Source organism: Cariama cristata, unplaced genomic scaffold (genome assembly GCF_000690535.1).
Source record: "Cariama cristata isolate BGI_N322 unplaced genomic scaffold, ASM69053v1 scaffold16067, whole genome shotgun sequence".
In the NCBI taxonomy this organism is placed as follows: Eukaryota; Metazoa; Chordata; class Aves; order Cariamiformes; family Cariamidae; genus Cariama; species Cariama cristata.
Window position 1 is genome coordinate 31,475 of NW_009627279.1, and position 21,194 is coordinate 52,668.

General features: G+C 37.9%; 1 protein-coding gene across 1 annotated transcript in view; it reads right to left on the minus strand.

Moving 5' to 3' along the window:
- Positions 1 to 21,194, minus strand: part of PITPNB (phosphatidylinositol transfer protein, beta) — a 32,693-nt gene that overhangs the window by 9,630 nt on the left and 1,869 nt on the right. Inside the window, exons 4-8 of the mRNA XM_009704395.1 lie at positions 19,392 to 19,483; positions 18,774 to 18,781; positions 17,450 to 17,524; positions 16,170 to 16,253; positions 2,077 to 2,154 (exon numbers count right to left, since the gene is read on the minus strand). Coding sequence (XP_009702697.1) covers positions 2,077 to 2,154; positions 16,170 to 16,253; positions 17,450 to 17,524; positions 18,774 to 18,781; positions 19,392 to 19,483 — 337 coding nt within the window. The remainder of the gene's footprint in view (positions 1 to 2,076; positions 2,155 to 16,169; positions 16,254 to 17,449; positions 17,525 to 18,773; positions 18,782 to 19,391; positions 19,484 to 21,194) is intronic.

Below are 21,194 nucleotides of genomic sequence, written 5' to 3' on the forward strand. Positions count from 1 at the left end.
CAGGTTAATTGCCACACAGCCATTAAAACCACTGTACCAGCACATATGAAAGTAGAGGAGTGAATGGTCAGCGCTGCACAAACGTGCCCCTGGAACTACCGCCTCCTTCCACAGTGGGACAAGAGACACGTTAAGTCCTCAAATTCAGGCTGCTTCCATTTATGACCTCAAGCCAGCTGAGAACGAGTGTGGTACCATGTAGTGGGAAACGGGGACTCTGCTCTGTCAGACATAGTGGTCAGTTGTTTGACACTTAAGACACAGGTCGAGCTTCTGATAGCAGCAAGGCGGTGTATCTTTTGCCTACTTCTGCTTGCACAACCACGTTTTAGGATGGGAAATTAGAGACCAAATGCTTGCTGGTCCAATGCATCCTACTCTAATATCTGACACTTACCTTGCTGCTTTGCAAAAACTAGTGGTAAAATAACTAATGGTAACATCTAAAGTAATGAACTAGAAGAAAATTCACACCTCTCAGAGCAAGTCCTTCACACTGTATTTCAACAGAAACATTCACCCCGTATTTAGAACTTTTTTCAGTAATGAAAGACTGACTGCTTTTACAAGAAAATTTAAGAAGTGAGACACCATTTGCAATATGTTAAAAAAATAACCTCAGCATTTACGTAAGCATAATTTATCACAGTACACACTAAACACAAGAAGCAAAATTATGCTACTGTCAATGAAATATTTAATATATGGTAATGACAAAAGTGAAAAAAAAATATTCTGATCAGGAACTAGGGGCCTATTCCTGAAAGATTGCCTGTATATTTATTCTAGTATACAGCAGTTAGCTTCTCAGTTTCTACGAGTATATCTGGTGTAGCAGACAAAGTACATTTCTTTCTAGGATGGGCACATATATATGAACTTTGATGGCTGTCTGTGGAAGGACATGCTTTGTAACTGAGGTAGGGATGCACTGGCGAGTTTTACATTGCTGTTCAGGTGTCGTTGGGTTCCATGTGGTATATGCTGGTCCACAGGAAATTTGTTTCTGAATTGAGTCAAGCAAGATTCTGGAGGAAATGGAAGAGGACCTCAGGCAACAGACTCTACGAAGTTATTTCAAGATAGGATCATCTTTGTGTTTGCACCAACTGTTTAGGCTAATTGTTAAGCAAAGTATACAGGCATTAAAAGTACATATGGGCAAGACATACATATTCTGACATTGACACTGCACCAGTACTTATGCTGCCTACTAAGGAGCCAGTTCTCAAGCATGACTTTTCCTGTAGTTGAGTACGTAAGCAGAGCAAATTCATACTGGATGTGACTAAGTGCTAAGCTTTCACACCGTAGTCGTTGACAGTACGTAAGAATTGGTAAACGACCAAAGAATGTGGAAAATTGATTTCCCAACACAACTAAGATTACATACACCAGACTGAAAATTTCAAGAACATGGTAGATGCATCTGTGCATGCGTGCACACACAGATGCACAAATGCAAACACAGTGTATCACCTCACCAGGGGAAAATACTTATGATGAAATACTGGAGGTTTTCATGTGCATTTTGTATACACTCCAAACAAGTGAAAAATACCCAGACATTCAATATGGCAAGGTGAAGACAGGCTTAGGTTTAGTAGCCACCCTCTTCTGCTAGCTTTTTGGTAATTCTAAGTAAAACATACACATGTTCTATCTTTTACCCTGCTCTAAGAAATACACAGTTGTAATCATTTAAATACAAGGAAGTTTACAACTATTTTTTTTTTTTTTTGCATTTTAAGTCACCTCCAGTGGCTACCACAGCAGGCTGATGACTTCCATGGAATTCATCATAGTGTATATTCAGATGTCAATCTTGAGTAAGGATAAAGTTAACCCAATTTAATTTGCATAGCTTTGGATTTAGTAGTGATGTTAAACAAGTAGCAGACAGTGCTTTTGCTTACTAACACATTTGGAATTTTAACTGAATACAAAAAAAGTAAAGTATTCGATTTCTGACTTCTGTTTTAAGACTAACATTGCTAGTACTAGTCTCTAAGGAACATGAACTTCTTTTTTCTGCGGGTAAAGATTTCATAAGGTCATAACATCAGTTCTTAGTACCTTCCAATTTGGCCCCAAAGGTCCTCTCTTCGTCTTAACCGACTGGAATAACGCAGGGTCTTCATCAGCTTTGTAGTCCTATAATATAAAAAAAACCCCCAAGAGTCAGAAAAAAGGCAGATTCTATGCCCCACCGTATTAAGCTTCCATTCAAGACTACCAAATTGATTCTCCTGAGCAGTCCGGAGCAGGGCAGGAGGAGCACATTTGTTAGGCTGACTTAAGTTTGTGTTGAACACACCATCAAACCTGCTCATTCACGGCAGATCACCAGTGGTGCTCATTATCTGTTTATACGACGATAGCACGCCAGGGCTGCCTTCTAGGTCAGAATTTTCTTGTGCTGCACACTGTGTGACATACGCATTATCCTATTGGCTTTGTAAACTTTGGAGGGGAAGAGAAAGCAATAATACAGAAAGTGGTGTGCTAACATTTTTCAAGCTGCAACATATGTCCACTCCTGAGAATGTGCAGAACAGAAAGGGAAGAAGGCATAAGTGAGCTAACTTCCCAAATTACAAACTGCCTAATGGCAGTATGTGAGACATCACCAGGCTAAGCACTGAGAGGGCACAAGGCAGCATCCGTGGCGCTGCTTTACAACAGACATCACTGCTTACCAAGTCATATACAGTGGGGAAAAAAGCTAATATCAATAGAATTGAAAATGACAAATGCTTCCAATGTATAGATTTACTTAGTTTTTCTGATGAGGGGTGCGATTAGTTGGTAAAGATGATACTTTGGAAATTAGGAAAGGATTAAAAACTCTGACCTCAGTAACTGAGAAGAAATAAGGTTTACACAATGTACAAAAACCATCAACCTAAGAATACCATTACACCCAAGAGCTGTAAAAGTTTAAATTGCTTTAAAGTAGAACAAATGCTTGGCGGGTGCTACAGAAAAGCCCAGGAAAGTTTAGCACAGTTTAAGGTCTCATTTTTAAAAACTTCAATGAGGATAAAATTGGCAGAACGCGGAGTGAAAGAAATACCACCAGAAAAGTAGCTACTAGCTTTCCCCCCCAACTCCTGCCATCAGAGAGTTGTCACAAGGAATCACATTTGTAAACTGCTTCTAAGATGAATTAAAACTAAACCTCCACCTTTCTAATGCATCCCCCTGTATTCAAAATTAACTACTATCAGCAGCAAAATAGACGTAAATTAAAAAAAAACGGCTCTCTGAATATTAAAACTGAAATATGGATGTTTCTTCTGAGGCATACTGAAATTATTTAATCACATCTCCACTGGAGAAGTAGTGTGCTTTGGAGAACTGTTTTCCCTAGGTGACTTATAAAGTTCTTGTAGACAAAGGCATGAACCTAAGCACATGTAAAATAAACCCGCACGCTGTAACATTATAGAGCAGGAATTGTCAGACGGAGTTATACAGGAGACCACTCTAATCTGATATTCTGTCTTAGTGGCCAGTAACAGACGCTTCATGGAAGGACACAAATAACACAAGACAGAGCTACCACTCCAAGCAGTGAACAGTTTGGTCTTCCCTATTCTGTTTTTTTGTTGTTGTTGTTGTTTTTTGGTTTTTGTTTTGTTTTTTTCTGGAAAGGATATAAACTCTTCTGTTTATAGAGGATCATATAACTGCGTATTCCTCTCCACTTTTATTCTTGGCCTCAGTTGCACCCTGTGGTAATTAGTGACTAATGAATTATGAACTGTGCAAAAGTATTTCCCTTTCCCATTGTTCTGAAGGGATTTCATAGTTATTCTCCGTATTTATTCACTGGGAAAATCCCAAACGAATCTGGGAAAAGCAATCCACACAAAAGAATTCCAATCAACTTTCCTCAGCCCTTCCAAAACAACTCCATTTCCCTATTTTTCATGTTTAACTCATGTAACTTGAATTCAACAGATCATACTAGTGCTTATACAACTGAGGAGCTATTATAGGAATTTATTGTTTCAGCTGAAGATCATGTGTAACATGCCAGTTTTCAAATCTGGATTCTTCCATTAGCACAGAGGAACGAAGGTTTCCTAGACTCAAATTCCAAACTCACACAGCAAGGCTACACAAATTAGTTATTAATGGTTTCATAAACATTTTGACATTTATAATGCCCTTCTTGCAAGCTAGATGGACCTGGAAAATCTGGGGGGATTCTCAGAGGAATCTGCTTTCACTCACAGAAAATCAGCTGTTATTTTCTGATACTTCCTTCTCCCCAATTTTTTTCTCATTGTTCGTTTAAAGTACCTACCTACACTATGTGTGAAAATAGGCTGAAGAAACCTTTTAATAGATTTTTTTCTGGCCATTCTGTAATTAATATATCTAGAAAGCATTAATAGGTATTCAGATAAACTTCCATATTAAGTATTCAAATACACACTTGAAGAATTGAGCAAGTATTTCCTAGAAACATCGAAGTGAGTCAAAACATTCAATCACATTGCTAATCAATATGTTTTATTGACTTCCACAAAATAGTATTTTCCCCTATTTCTCCCTCTAAACAGAAACAATACATTTATTTAAAGAACCCATATAATAGCCAGTCAACTTTAGCAGGGTGCTCCCACAGGTGCTAAGATTGTACTTTACTTACCTCACAGGGACAATTTGAGGAATCAGCATAAGCACGGTACATTAACATTTAAATTCAGCAATACTTAAATGTAAGTCCACTCAAACTATAATAATTGCAGAACAACTAATAACAATATTTGTCATCTGAATTTTAGTAAAAACCCACTTATTTATGATTTTACTGGAATAAAGCACACGTCCTTTTTACAGACATCAAAAAGAGTAAATATATTCCTTCACGTATGATAGCTTCAGCATACAATACACAGCCCTAACTCTCAATTACTGCTGCATGAGAGCAATAGCACTGAACAAGACAGCCTGGTGCCTTTGTTCGCTGTCTGTGTCCTCCAGGAAACCAAGGAGGGAGGCGAGCAGAAGGCACACAATTTACAGTGCTTGCCACCAGCTGCAGGCTTCTCAACTCATTAGTTATTTCCAAATACTGTGGGTGAAGACAGCTGCAACCCACTCCAATCCTCAGGTCCTGCATATTCTGGAGGCTGAATGTGATTATGCCTTTTTTTTTTTTAAAAAAAACCAAACAAACAAAAAAGAAAACCACACAAAAAAAACCAATCCTTGGGTGGAAAAAAGGGCATTTTCTTGACATGTAAATCACCTTTAAGAAATATATGTAAATACCACAGCAGAGTATTTTTATAGCAATATAGTTGATGTTTTAAATTACTGATTATGCCTGCCTTCTAACAATTTCACTCAAACAGTGGATGGAAGACACTGAGAAAAGGATCAAGCTATAGTAATGGATAAACAGTTTTCCAATAAATGTTTTGTTCTAGATAACTAATTCCTGGCACAAGTATTGCTGCTGTCCTGGGGTAGCAAGGTGCAGAACAAAACCACAAAATACAGGAGGTTCCATGTTTTAGTGCAGTTTTGTAAATAAAACCAGCCACTGCATTGAGACAACCCTGAATTTCTTAGTTTGACTGTTTGAATGTCCTACCAAGGTTGAGCTTACATCGTAGCGGTGTAGGGCACATGGATATCCATACCACATACTTCATTTGCACTAGCGATACCCAGAGGATGCTGCCTGGCCCACTGTCCCAGCTGTAAGCACAGTCTCACAGCATTGTATGACAACATCATGTTTAGGATGTTCTCATAGTCAGAGTATCTCCATGCTTTCTTTAGCAGGAAATAGAAGTGCAATAATTATAAAGATGTTACTGTTGTCGTGCTTCTATGGATCACTACAGGGTACAACAGACCAAACCTAAAAGCCACAGAAGGACAATACCAAACTGAGCCCAACATATGTAATATACTGGGATATTAGGAAACCAGGAGAGAACATAACACAAAATATCCTATGACACTAAAACTCTCTGGTACATCTGTATCTTGAATACTACATTAACTTTTGGTACCTTTTCTCTAGAAGAATACATTACAAGTGGAAGAGATATAGAAGATGGCAAGAATGATTAATTATGGAACCAACTCCATTCAAGTAACAAACAAGGTGAGACCATGAATCTTCAGCCTGGAAAAGACATGACTGAGAAAGATAAAATATGGAAATCTGTAAAACCAGAGAGGGAATACATGTAGGTAGGGGCTGGAGCTAGTTGTACCTGAAAACCATTACCAGAGAAAATTGTCAGCAATCCAAACCAAAAATTTTAAATTACTTTCAATACAAATACAAGCAGAATACTGCCAGCTCCATCAGTGGTCAATAATGATCAAGAAAGAAAGGCGGCACAGGCATCTTTTAGAAGGGAGTGATTGTTTGAAAATCTTTTGTTGAAAGAAAACAAATTCCCTTCTGATAGGCAGTGCTTGACTGAGCCTGTGTGTTTGTGCTGCAACAGTGACATGTTTCTAGGCTGTAAAACTTCTTTTCCAAACTTTTCTAGAAGGACAAACAAGCTGCAGTTCTGACACCTTACTAAAGCCACGGTAGTGCATCCTCATGAAGAGTAGGATGTAATTTGGACTGTTTCTTTACAATGGCACACTCTGCAGAGACTTCTCTACATAACTGACAAAGAGAAAGATTACACCAGGCAATACAGTTCATCAGCACTGGATTTACCATGGAAAGCTCCAATACAGAGAATGCAGCAAACCACTTCGTTTTAACCATATCAATTTAAGTGCAACCCTTATTAAAACAGAAAAATAAGACAATTTATTAGTCAATGCTATATTTTAGGAAAGGCAGTACACAGAATTAGACTATTTTGAACCATTTTCTGACCCATGAAACAATCTGGGCTGTAATAACTTGTGGAGGCACCAAAATACATAAAAAGATGGAAAACAGAACATCTCTGCCCTAAGTGGAAAGATAATACAGTATTGCAGAAAGTGAATTTGTTTGTAATATTATTTTGTTTATACTATTTACATTTTATTATTTATGTACTTATTCTTTTACATTATATTATATAAACACATTTATTATTTGTATATCATATGCTATTGTTTATATTATTTGTCACGCCTTCTGGTTCCAATTAGATAACACTGAATGTCATTGCTGCCTAACTGGCCCTTCCTACACCTGTTCCACTGGGGAAGCAGGAGGAGTAAACAGCAGAGTGGAGGCTTTTACCATCCTTAACATCCAGGGTTCATCACTACTGGCAAAAACACACTGCTGTGGTCCAATCTGGAAATGTCAATGCAGTAAGAAAAATCTACAGGAGACTGGATGAATCACTCTGCACAAGATTATAAAGTGCACATATTTTGACCAGGTGACATTACTTGTAACTAGACTGTACCTTTGTACTAGCTTGTAAGACTCAGGACCAAAATAACTTCACTCTAAACTTGTCATCAAAGTAATTGCCATCCCTCTTTACAGTCCTGTAGTATGCAGTAACTGGACAGACACGAAGAATCAACATACTCTGAGAAGCTTACACAGGACTAATACATGCCTCATGACACCAGCAAGAAAGCCTCAATTCACTATAGGCTGCTATAAGGCATTGTCAAAAATCTGCAATAAAATGGTTCCAAGCATGCTCACAAATACAGAAATTTAATTGATCTACTTTCCTTTATAAGCACTATAATGTGAAATCTACATAAAATATTTAAAAAATCCCCCAAAAACTTAAGAAGTCAGCATCCTTGCTTGAAGAAAGCTAAACAAACTTCAGAAAACAAGGTTTTTTTCTCAACCAGAAAGACAGCTTCCACTTTGCATATAATGCAGAAGTATAAATGGCCTTGCCACATGACTAAAGTGAAATATACTTGGGAATTTCTATATTCGCATTGCAACCCCCCTCCTGAAAAAATAATAAAAAAAAGAAATAAAGCAAAAATATCAAACATGACTATTTCCAAGTAACAGACAGTTCATCCAAAATCCTCCAAAACTTTGATATTAAAAATTGCATTCACTAACAAAACCTGTGGAATCTTGTACCGCAAGTACTTCACACCTGTGTGTTATGGTATATATCACACAAGCTTATAGAAACACTCTGTAGGATGCCAATTTTCAAATACACAATGATCAGAAAACTCGCTAAGGTAAGAACTTTGCTTACAAAAGCAATCTTCGTTTTGGCATTTAAACTCACCTACATATGCAATCTTGATCTGCCAGTTTAATGTCGTGGAATTATTTGGCTGGATACCATAGGGACACCCAAGTCCACACCATACTATGTTATCTGCCAGCCTACCTCTCACTGCACAGGGACATAGGTAAAAAGCAACTGTGCTCTTGCATTTAGGACCCATATATAAGCACAGCTGGAAACATTAGGGGGAAAAAGAAAGTTATCTACAAGTAAAATGTAGGAGTAAAAACAAAAATTCAAAGAAAATACATGAGTCACAGTAAAGTTTCCTACGCTAGAGGCCAAGCTTTGAACCAAGACCTTTCGGGATGCAGTTAACCCAAATCCTGTTAAGGACAGACCCACCCCCCCACACACACACATCTAGATTAAAGTCTAGATGGACAAGAGAGCATTGTAGGAATTCTCAATACACAAACCCCACCAGCATGCAAGGAAGAAGACTGGACTAGAGCCAAAGTACAAATAAACAACAGTTCTTTGCAGAATTTAAGGAAAATATCTGTGCAGCAAGAGCTTAACTCCTGACAGCAACAAGTCCTTCTTAGGAAGAAAAACAGGCGGCTGTTGGAACAAATATTACAGCTAAAAAGCCCTGAAGCCCTCTTGAAAGCTAGACAGGCAAAACATCATTATGCAGCAGCATAATAACATAGAGGAGCTAAAAATCATTTCAAAGAAATACACAAATATCATTTCATAGGCAGTTTCTGCTCAAAATCTCAATATAATATGCACGAATGCAACAAACTGTTATAAAGAATTATTTAGAGACACCGTGAGCCACATACAATAAAGTAGTAATTGCAACAAACCCAGAATCTGGGTGCTTCTTTACAATTCTCATTCTCATTTATAAGACCTGCTAAAAGTAATAACAGCACTCCTGATAGCTCATAGTTCAGTCTATCAAGTCGTATAAAACTTGAAAGCACATATACAAGACAGAATGATTTTAAGAAAACTTTTAGAACCTAACATAAAAATGATACAAGTCTGATGTCTTACCTGCAAATCCATGTAAAAAAGCTTCCTGAACACAGAGTGGCATAAAACTAACCAGGCAGGTGGACACAACTGCTGTTTTTTCAACTCAATATTGCATTAGATTTTTAAACAGGAGAACATGCATACCACCAGCGTTATTTAGCAGAAAAAGCACATGAAGTTGACTGTGGAAGGAAACACATACTAGCACTTTTCTCCAATATGATCTGTAGCTCTGTGAATACTCATTCACAGCACAATAAAAGATCAAAATCAGGTTCACCAAAGTATGTCATAGTCCCAACTCGGTGCATGATTCCCAAGTCTTAAAACTGAATCAATCACCAGTACACTTAATTGATATGCAAGAAAAGCATTCACATATTTTGGGTAGGTTTAGCCAAATGGCTTTTAGTAACAGATGTCTTACAGTCATTCCCATCTCCTGAAGAGTCCTGTAGCTACAGGACAGCTATCGGGTGAACTATTCCCTGAAATCACCTTTGAAAGAATGCCAAGGTTCAACTGAAAAATAAAATCAGCCTTGTTAGACTAGCGCAGATGTACGCTGCAGCGTTGTGCTACGTACTAAAAGTTAAAAGGTCTCCATGAAGAGCGACCGTTTTATAAGACACTCTGGAAGCTTTGAAGATTTATAAGCATCCAGGACAGTATGAAAAAAGCCTTAGTTAGGGGACAGAAAAGAGAAAGAGGGGAGGAAAACACCAGTAAGCCAGAAGTAATATTTATATAGGTTGTTCCATGGGATGTGCAGTTTAAGATACAGACTTAACACAGCAAGCCACGGGTACTACTGAAGGAATTAAGCAAAATTCAAAGCATGTACAAGTTATTATATTTTCTAAACCAGTAAGCAACATCCCAATATGAAGAAAGGCTGTTTATGTAAGCAAGCTGAAGATTGGGAGAAATTAACAGGGCCATCTAAGAATCAGCTGGCCAAACGCTTAATCCTTTGCATCTTTATTCTAAAGAAGTACTGATGTAGGTTGAATAGTTCATCTATTCAAACTCAATAATTCACACAAGCCTTTTTTGATAATACAAACATCCAAGGCAAAGTAGAAAACACTTTGGGGCAAAAAGTCAGGTCTATAGCAGTCAGTCTGTTTTCCACATATCTCTGGATACTGGTACCTCAAAGAGCCCTGGTGACCAGGGACACATCCATAGGGTCACTTTCAGGGGGTGCTCTGAGCATCAGATTGTCATTTTTGATGCTCGAATCCCAATCACTAATGTATTTCTAAACAAGTCAAGGATGTTACAGGATCCACAATCCCCTGGATCTCTCAAGTACTGTAAGTCACTGGGCTTTCTTCAGCAGCAGCTAAATAAGAAGACTGAGCACTCCATACCCATAGCCATTATAGCATTCTTCAATACACAGTAATTTTGTAGGCTAGAGGATAAACACCTACGGTAGTTTGAGAGTGGAGCTTCCCAAGACTTGAAAAACAACTGCTCAATAAAAATATGACCACATGATCCAAAATCATCTAGTTATCATCCACCAGCTGAGCACCAGTAGTGGTCCATACGTCCACATGTCTGCCTCACCTGGACACTAAAATGAAACAACCTGGCAGAACTGAAATCCAACAAAAACCCAGGTTAAGTCAATAGGGCTTTCTCATGCTTCTTCAAAAAGAAATGTTCTTGATTTTTTTCAAAGAAACTAAGAGGTGTATTCTAATACTTTAGCTAATACAGAGAGTCAACTTGATGACCTAGATACAATGTTCCAAGACTGTTACCAATAAAACGCATAATAATACTAAGCTTCTGGACAAATAACACAGACTTTTCAGATGCCTATCACATATTAAGTCTGAAATGGGAAAGATCCAACTATCAGAAAAACAGGTCTTTCACTCAAGAATCTTTTTACAGACTACAAAAGGAGAGCATTTCCTTTATTCCATTATATTGCTTCAAACTGTAGAACAAGGCATAGTACTTACTGCACAGCACATAAAAATCCTATCTTTTAAGGCATGTGTTAAGTAATTTGACCGATTTGTATAAAACCGTATTTTTAGAACTTTGTTTCAAGTAATATAACGAAGATCCACTATGACCTAGAACAAGATATTTGATTTCTTCATTGTACAAAAATAGCTACAAGCCTGATTTCAATTTCTTTGTTTTCACCACACTCTACTTTCTTACAAATTGTTTCCAAAAATGTCACCTCTTCTGATGCTAATTGAGTGTTCACTTCTGCTTACTCTTTAAAAAGTCTTACTCTCCTGGGAAGTGATTTTTAGATACAAATGACATAAAGCTACATAGATCAAATGCTGGAGATGATTAAGACACGGCAGGGTTAAATTTCTATCTAAAGAAAGCCACAGATGTCAGCCAAATTATTTCTATATGTACTTAAATGAGCATGAGTTAGCATATGCATACCATTAGTATCTTAAAGAAATTTACTATTTTTATACTTATGCTGACTGTAGTTCTGAAACTAAAGTAATTGCTACACTACAATGGGTTGGACAAGGTTCATTCACTTAACAAAAGGATAAATCTTCAATATATGAAAACTTTTATCAAAATTGATGGATCTTATAAATGTAGCTCCATTCTTTCAGCCATACTGTTATCCAAGATATTGCATTTGAGTTGCTTCTCCAGGCAAAACTATGATCGAGAAAACGAATGTACAAACAAAACTTTCCTTTGGCAACACTGACTATTCCTTTTCCCTAAAAAAAAAAATGAGCACACCAAAAAACCTACCCAGCCACTTAGAATGATAATTCCAAAACGACAAGCACAAAAAAAAAAAAAAAAAAGCCATACCACACACATGATCTCTCAGAAACTACATGACAAAGTGAACTAGTGACTGCTCTAGTATCACTGAACAAAGATGAAGAAACTGTAGGAAAAGAACCTCTGGACAAATGGAATACATGCAAAACAACTAATGCCTTCATAGGCGACATTTACTTTCCAAAACCAGCAGCCTTTTCTGAAGGTATAAAGTAAGCACGTACATCAGGGTAATTTTGTTACTATGATGTATAGCTGAACTTCCAAAAAAAATCCCTCAAGTTCCATTACCTAAACTTCACAAAGATATAAGCCTAAATGGAAGGTTTCTCTCATGGAGTCATAAGCAGTAAAGAGAGAGAAAACAAAGGTCAGAAACTGCAAATTTTCATAACACAAGAGACTACAAGTATGGGTCTCAGAGAATTTCTACTAATTAATCCTTAACTATCTAGGAAAGGGGGCAAGCAAGTGGAGCAGAAAGGGTGTCAGCCTACAGATAACTCAGTTACCAAAGTTTGCATAACAGTTTGAGTACAAAGTCAGTCTTTGTTTAATGAAGTCAGGACTTCACAAAACTGAATTTCTAGGAGATGAAATGGAAATGAAAATTTGAATCACATGGTGAAAATTAGTCCCAAGTATTCCTACACAATGATGGGCTATACTGTGAGTGGAATTTGAAAAATATTTGCTCAAAATATTTGCTAAAAGCACAAATGGTGTTAGAAGTTACTAAAAAAAAAAAAGGAAACGCAGAAACATCAGAAAAGACTTAAGACTCTAGATTAAACCACTCTGCACTCATAGTTTAGATACTATGTAGGTCAAATACACAAAAGAAATAAGAAAAAAAAAAAAACAGAAAAGAGGATAATGTTCCAAGGACTTCCTCACATGAAGTGGCTTCTACATGAAGACAGACTTAAAGATAAGGACCCTCAGCTTGGAAAGATATGCGAAAGAGTGGGTGGGGGAAGAAAAAGGAAAGATGATCAAAATCTGTAAGATAAATTGTACAGAAAATATAAACAGGAAACACTTGCTGCCCACTCCTCCCCCCCCCCCCCCCCCCCCCCAATAAATTATCAGTCAGACAAAAAGGAAGTATTTTTTCTCCATACCATCTAACGCCCTCCAGAATTCATGATGCCTTAAAGGTCAAAAGTATAAATGGGTTCAAAAATGGATTAGATGTGCTCATGGGCCTATAAGTGGTTAATAAACACAACAGGCCAGATATAACCACTAACTCCGGAGAGTCCTTTAAGTACAGATTGATCTTTCAGAGATACACATCTCCTAGCTTCTAGTATATACTTTCCAAATATTTCTTATCCTTCCACAAATATCTGCTGCTGGCCACTAATAGGACAGTGGGTTAGATGGATCTTTGTCCTGAGCCAAAAATATAACTTCTTTTAGCATACCACCCACCATCTGTCAGTCTTCAGTACAAAGGAACCTGGCAATACCAAAGGCAGGCCATGTAATCTAATGGTGCAAGAGGGCATACAGCACAAGCAGTGTTGTTCACTAAGAATAGTTCAAACAGAATAAATACTTAAGTTCAACACACAGTAATAAGCACAACCCTTTGTTTATACATACTGTGATCAAGCAAACACTCTGACAGACCACAGCACTGTAGTTGTGTGCCACAATTCCAGGCATGGAATAGGGAATGCACAACATACATTTATCTGCCAGTTCAGCTCTAAGGTCATATGGAATGTCTGAAAGAACAAAGGGCAGCAAAACGACTCCTCACTGCATTAAAATAGGTAAGACACATTTAATTTGGTTTACAGGGACATTCTCCAAACAATGTATTTTCACATATGTAAATCCACAGATCATCTGTTAAACATCAGTTAAGCAACACTGCAGGTTATATACCTATGTTGGTACCGCAAACGAAAATTTAAGAAGCAGAAACCTTTCCCCTTCACACACCGCAGTCTTTTCCCACCTTCCCTGCAAAAGAGTTCTCTCCCCACAATGCAGGATATCCAAGTATTTATTTTCAGAAAATAACAACAGTATAAAGAACACCTCCTTGCACAAAATTGACACAATCAAACTTACTGTGTAAACACAAACTGGTGTCGCTATTACTGCATACCATTTTCCTACTATCTGAAAATTAACGATTACAGACAGAACAGTCCAGCTGTTACAATTAAACAAATCAGACAACAACCCCAGTAGATACAGATGTGTAGAAAGCAATAGCAGTAAAAACAAGGCAGGCAGGCACATAAATAAGTATGGTGAAGCTGCCCTCTCAAGTTGCATAAACCAGTATCTAAAATCAACGTATCCTACCTTCTTATTCAGATTAATCACACACACTATGAAAAATTGTACATGACCCGGCAATGTGCACTGGTAGCCCAGAAAGCCAACCATGCCCTGGGCTGCATCCCAAGCAGCATGACCAGCAGGTCGAGGGAGGGGATTCTGCCCCTCTGCTCCTCTCTGGTGAGATTCCCCCCTGCAGTACTGCCTTCAGCTCTGGGGTCCTCAGCACAAGAAGGACATGGACCTGTTGGAGCAAGTCCAGAGGAGGCCACGGAGATGATCCGAGGGCTGGAGCACCTCTGCTGTGAGGACAGGCTGAGAGAGCTGGGGTTGTTCAGCCTGGAGAAGAGAAGGCTCCGGGAAGACCTTAGAGCAGCCTTTCAATATATAAATGGGGTTTACAGGAAAGATGGAGAAAGACTTTTTACCAAGGCCTGTAGTGACAGGACAAGAGGCAACAATTTTAAACTGAGAGGGTACATTTAGACTGGATATAAGGAAGAAATTTTTTACAATGAGGGCAGTGAGGCAGTGGCACAGGTTGTCCAGAGAAGCTGTGGACGCCCCATCCCTGGAAGTGTTCAAGGCCAGGTTGGATGGGGCTGTGAGCAACCCGGCCTAGGGAAAAATGTCTCTGCCCACGGCAGGGTCATTGGAAATAGAGGACCTTTATGGTCCCTTCCAACCCAAACGTAGGACTATGAGCTGGATAACAAAAAATTGACACGAGAGGAAAAGAACGTGAACTATTACAAATATTAAGCCTTGTTCTGTCAGCAAAATCTCAACACAGCAGATAAAGCTTACCTAGAAATCCCTTCATGTATTTATTTCAGTAGAATTTGATACAATCACATTCAGGGTACCACTGGTTTTTCTGTGCAAAGTGCTATTGAAAAGGCAAGTTGAAAGTGTGCATGCCCAGCACTAAACTTTGCCACGCTCACTTCTTCATCTAGCTGCCTACTTCCATCACTTGTGAAAGCAAGCTAACACAGACTCCACACAATCCTAGTAGAGACACTCCTTCCAAATTTATACCTATGTTCTGCACACAAATTCACAGAGTAACCATCTCCTCTTACTAATAAAACCTGTCCTTCCAAATTTTTGCTTCTCATATCAAGACATTAAGCTTCAGGTTCTTGGGGAAAAGACCACAGACTCCTATGGACAGACTTCTGGGTGTATCCAGGACACTTATGTTTGCCAAAGCAATCACTAAAGACAAACTGAAAAAGTAATCCCACAGCTTTCAGAAGAGATGAACTATTCATGTCTTGAGAACTACTCTGATGAACAAAGTTTAAAAATTAAAAAAAAACCAACCAGACCTAGATTTCAATGGCAAAACCTGATTGATCCTCTTGAGACTGCCATAAACCCAGAGTGAAGGATGTGTGGAAGGACAGAATTTAATTTAATGAATGTGTAACCAAGAAGTAGCAGCAGAAGCACAGGAGTATCTTGGTGGAGAGACTGTGGTCTGTCACGCAGGACAGCTGGCACAGATTCTTGCACTTGGTCTCATGTACCACGATGAGCACATAAATGCTTACTTGACCAAATCAATTACTTTATCTACAATTAAAAGTAAGAACTACATCTGTGCCAAAAGTCCGTTGTCCTTCATGTCTTAGTTGTGCAACTAGAAGTCAAATTCAGTAGACTGAAGTTGTAAACGCATTTCCTAAGCGTGGAACTTAGCAATGAATGACTCTATTCAAGACAATTTTCATTTATCTGTTGTGTAAAATCCATAACATTTTATTTCATTTGCAGTCAACACAAAGCACCAATGGAATTAGCTGCATGCTACATCCATATCCTAATAGCAGAGCATTTACTTACTCCTGGTTCTACTTGAGTTCTATCTGCAATGTCAATATGGACAATTTCAACACTCTTCCATGTGTTTGGATCTAAATTGTGCACCTGCAAGAAGAGAAAAATGAATGATTTCCATGCTGTCACCTTACACAGTGGTGCACCTTATGCAGTACATATGTGCGCCACGGATTTTTTCTGGCTTTCATAAAGGTAGTGTTCTCAAAACCTGTCTTTTCTTCCTTGGCTTTCTAAAAGAGAATAATCTTCACAGTTACAGTTTTATTCACTCACTAACTAATTTTAAACCAGCACAAAGCCTTCACTTCTTGTGCATTCAGGAAACCTGGATTTAAGATTAAGCTGTATTCTTCTGTCACTCATTAGCGCTAATGAAATCAAGCTCTAATGAGAAACATTACCCATTCAGTAATCTGCAGGAGCTTTTTGATCTAGAAAGAAACTGCACAAATTCCAAAGGGCGAATATGGCAGGGTTTGATAACCTGACTAAATCTAGTAGGTTCCCTAAATCATAGGGCTGCCTTTAATATGGACTGGATGAAGCGTGTGTGTGGTATGAAGGTATATAAAGGTCTGAAGATGTAATCAGCTTCACACCTGTAGTCCATTAGGCATAGCTAAACTTACAGTTATAGCAAGCAGAGCTGTCCAAGAAATACTCTCCTTCTCTGTAGCACATCCAGTGTTACAGTTCATCCAAGCACTGGAAATATACTGACAACTACTCCTTTGTGGATGATTTATAACTATGTTTGTCACTATAGACAAAAAAAAAAATCTGAAGAGACCTGTGAACCAAATCAACTGTCTAGAGAGGAAAAAGAGTAGCACCAGCCTTCAAAATTTACAGAAGCAGCTTCAACACATAACTCTACAGAAGTGTACATGGGTAAACTCTAACAGCCTTCTGAAACATGCTGTGAAACCTGTTTTCAAACAAACTTGTCAGCCTAGAGTAGCACTAGCATGTCTAAGGTAAAAGAATATGAAACTAAAAAGAACTTACTGAAAATTTGTTTAAATATTTGAGTGAGAATCAAGCATCTGCATTGACCTCAACATAAAAAATAAAAACCTTCTCTTGTTCTTGCATCTCGTTCGGTGAGACAGCTTGACCACCTTAGAAGGATTTGAATAATGCTTTTCTTGGTTTACTTTAATCACTGGTAGGGCTTTGACTTTATGCAATAATTATCCACCATTACCAGGTATAGAATACTTTATCTGGATGACTACGTGTTGAAAATATTACTAATGCTTGGTATCCAAGTCCCAACTCACGTTCTCTGATGTCCCCAAATCTGGTTTATGCCAGGTCTCAATTTTTATAAAGAAGTCATCTTTCATGTATTCATTCTGTAAGAATTAAAATCAAAGCGCATGAGACTGATGACACCCCTCTGCTTAAAGTTTAGATAAAAGGTATTTACATATAATTCACTACTAAGCCTTGACTAGCAACATGTTCTATTTAAATTACAAAAGAAACAGCCCCCTTACCTACACATAGAAATAGGTACATGAGATAGAGTATCTAAATCTTAATTACCAGCTACAGCATAAGTACTAAATTAAAACTAGTCATGTTTGAGAAATCCAACTCTAACTCTGTGCATACAAATAGAAATACTCTTTTACCATCCTTCTTCCTCTACCCTGAAATTCTTTACTTCTATGTTCAAGTAATTTTGAAATTATTAATACTGCAGTTAAGACAAAACAACTAAAATACATTTGCATTGAATTTTTAATAAATGAGATTATTCTGAGAGGCAGAGGTAACAGCTAATAAACATTAGATGTTACTGTATAGCACAATTATGACCATAAAGGTCCAGTTACCATTAAATTGCATGTCTAAAGACTAGCACAGAACACTTCTAATTTCAGAAGTAAGAAAGCATACACCAGTGTGCACATGTATTATGATGATTCAAGATAAACAGTTCACAAACTCATTTGTTACTCCTTATATTGCATCCACCTAGCGACAATCTAAATCAAGTCTGCAAGTGAGCAGATAAAGCAATTTAACATTAAACTTATAAGCTTCCTTAAACAGGTCACCAAAATGTATACACACGGAAATAAAGTCTTAAATGATCTCTTTCCCACACATCTTAAATAAAAAGCAAAAACCCCAAACCCCCAGCTACGATGATCCATTTAGATTCTCAGTTAACCCATTTTAACTGAGGCAGGATTTCACTTTACAGAAATAGGATTTCAGACAGTTAGGGACTGATTTTATTTCATTGCTCTTCCTGCATTCAAGAGTGTAGAAACCTCTGACTGGGCTTTTTTTTTTTTCTTTTCTTTTTTAGCATCATGTCTTACCAGGGCAGACATTATACAGCTGTTATGGTATATAAAGGCATAAAAGAAGATGTAAAAAATGAAAGCATTGCTCTGACAAATTACAGTTCTTTCTAATTATAGCCATATGCAGACAAAGTAACAAGTAGCTCTATGCCAGAAACCCTAGCAAGGCATATATAAAAGGTGGGAGTTAGCTTGCTAGAGAGTCAGAGTCAATTGTAGCAGTAATAACAGATAAAATATGTTTCAAAAAAACCACAGGACTGATAGTAATTAAAATACTCACTGTCACAACTGGTCATTGGAAGCACACGCCATGAAAATGAAAAGGAAACACAGAGTTGTTAGATACAATTGTTTCTGAAAAGTCTCACATATGATTGCTTCACAGTATAAGAAACATTCAAAATTAGTCAAAATGCAAAATTAGTCAAATTCAAAATGCATTCAAAAATGCATTTGTGTGCATCAAGTCAGCAGATTTCAGCAGACTGACTTGCTATCCTTAAAAGTTCATTATAACTATTCAACAGAAACACGAAAGAAATAGAGCCTACTCTTAGAACTTACGCAATTAAAAGTATTAAAATAAAGCAGTCACCTTATTCTAACAGACTATGAAGAATTAAATTCTTTTCAAACAGGGTCTTTTCTAGACCTTAAGAGAATCATCTCTTCAGTCTTATCGCAGGAACACTGACTACTAAGACTCTGTAACAACCAGTAAACTGGTCCACTGAGGCTGCTCTTCAGAAGCAGCTCTCGTTTTCAAAGAGATCTCACAAACACAACATTAAAATCTGAAATATATTTCCCACTTGATGGCACCCTCTTTTCTCCTAAAACATCTAAAGACCATCCCTCGACTGAACACTGACAGCAAAACACACAACGGGAGGCCTACTTGTTCTACAGTAGGGATACGCATTCCAAGCCTTCTCGTGGAACACCAGGGAGCCTTCTGGAGCAATCATCCTTACAAAACCAGGAACTTTACTGTGAAAAACAAACATTGACAACATTTTCAAAATTTTTGCCAGCTGAAAATCCTCATTGATTCCTTCCACTCAAGTAAGAAAGGCACATTCTACCTAAGTACTATAAAGGTTATGATGTACAAGTTATCCACAGTTAAATATGCAGCAACTCCAACAACGTTAATGATCACAAAATAATTAAGGAAAAAAATGGGGATGGTAATAATAAGATAACTGAGAGCGAGCTACAAATAATTTTGGAAGCACTATGATCACGATGAAAGCTCTGCTTTCTTTTCTCTTCAAGAACAGCAAAGACTACTGTTGAGGGAGAGCACTGCCCAAGAGATCTCACCTCCAAACTCTAGCAAAACTGCAGGCTCATCAGTGAGCGGGCCTGTAACTTGGTTGGCCTGCAGCCTAGATGGAAGTCCATTCAGCTACTTCAACCATGCCTGAAGAGGAAAACTGCAGCTTACCATAAGCAGCAGAATTACCATCTCTGATAACAATTGCCCTCTCTAGTCCAGTAGAGTCCCGCAACAGTTGCCAAAAATTGGATGCTTGGGGAAAAAAGTAACAAAATCCGATACGAGAGAAATTTGGTATTACCTAGGAGAATACTTGAGGCTGGTGCCCTTAAGTAGGCGAGTTTAAACAAACTACATGTACACATGCATGTAAGGGACAGACAGAGTTCAATCTATGTAAGTGTTCCAACCTCCATTTTTCTCCAAGGATGGTGAATAAGTTCCTGTCCTTTTTTCTTTTAGATTCAAGGAAAAAAGCCAACTGATGATTCCTTTTTTACATTGCAGGAACCTTACATCCCACTCATCTGGGACTTCTCTTTTTCTAGAATAAGCAAACACAATTCTTTCACCTCTTCCACACAAGTCATGCCGTCCACACTTTTCTACCTTCTAGTTTCTCTCTAGTTTACACACATCTGAAAGTCCAACGCCCAAAGCCAACCAAAAGGAATGACGATCCATACGTTGCTTGCAATAATCCTACATAATACAGCCCTGAAGAAAGTTTGCCTTCATGTTTACTTTCACATAGCTGACACATTAAACATTCAGATGCTTTTGAATAGTACTGCTGCGCAGCATTTATTTCCCAAGTCATCTTTCTGCTTTCCCTCCAGGTAGCCAACTGTGAACGTATTCAGTTCTTCAACTTTTTAGATCTTTTTTTCCTAAATTATAACATTTGGAATGCTAATCCTTACTTTACAAACCTTAACAATATGGCTGCCTTTACGGTACTGCAGCCCTCTGGAGTAACATCGATTGTTAATCCCTAGAGGTTCAGACCCCATTCGGGTCAGGTTTCCAAATAATCCAGGCTTTACCCACTCTGAAATGCATGTAACTTCTGAAAATATTCTTTACCTTACTCATTCTCTCTCAGAAAAACATTACCCTACCACACCACAAGAACTTGTGTGATTCCTTACAGAGTGTTTTTAAAGAGCATTCAGGTGATAAGAACTCTTTCTTAAATACCAGATCATATAAAAACACTCATCCTTTCTAATGTAATAACCATCCTCTTTTTCTCTATCCTTCTATATCAATATTCCTGTCCTTTGGGCTATCCTACAAAGTATCTGTGATACCAACCCATTGTTTTGGCTATATACTAAGAATTCAAATTATTCTTACTTAAAGATGCATTTGCCTATTCACAGATCGGACATTTTGCATGGTTCTCCATTACTCTTT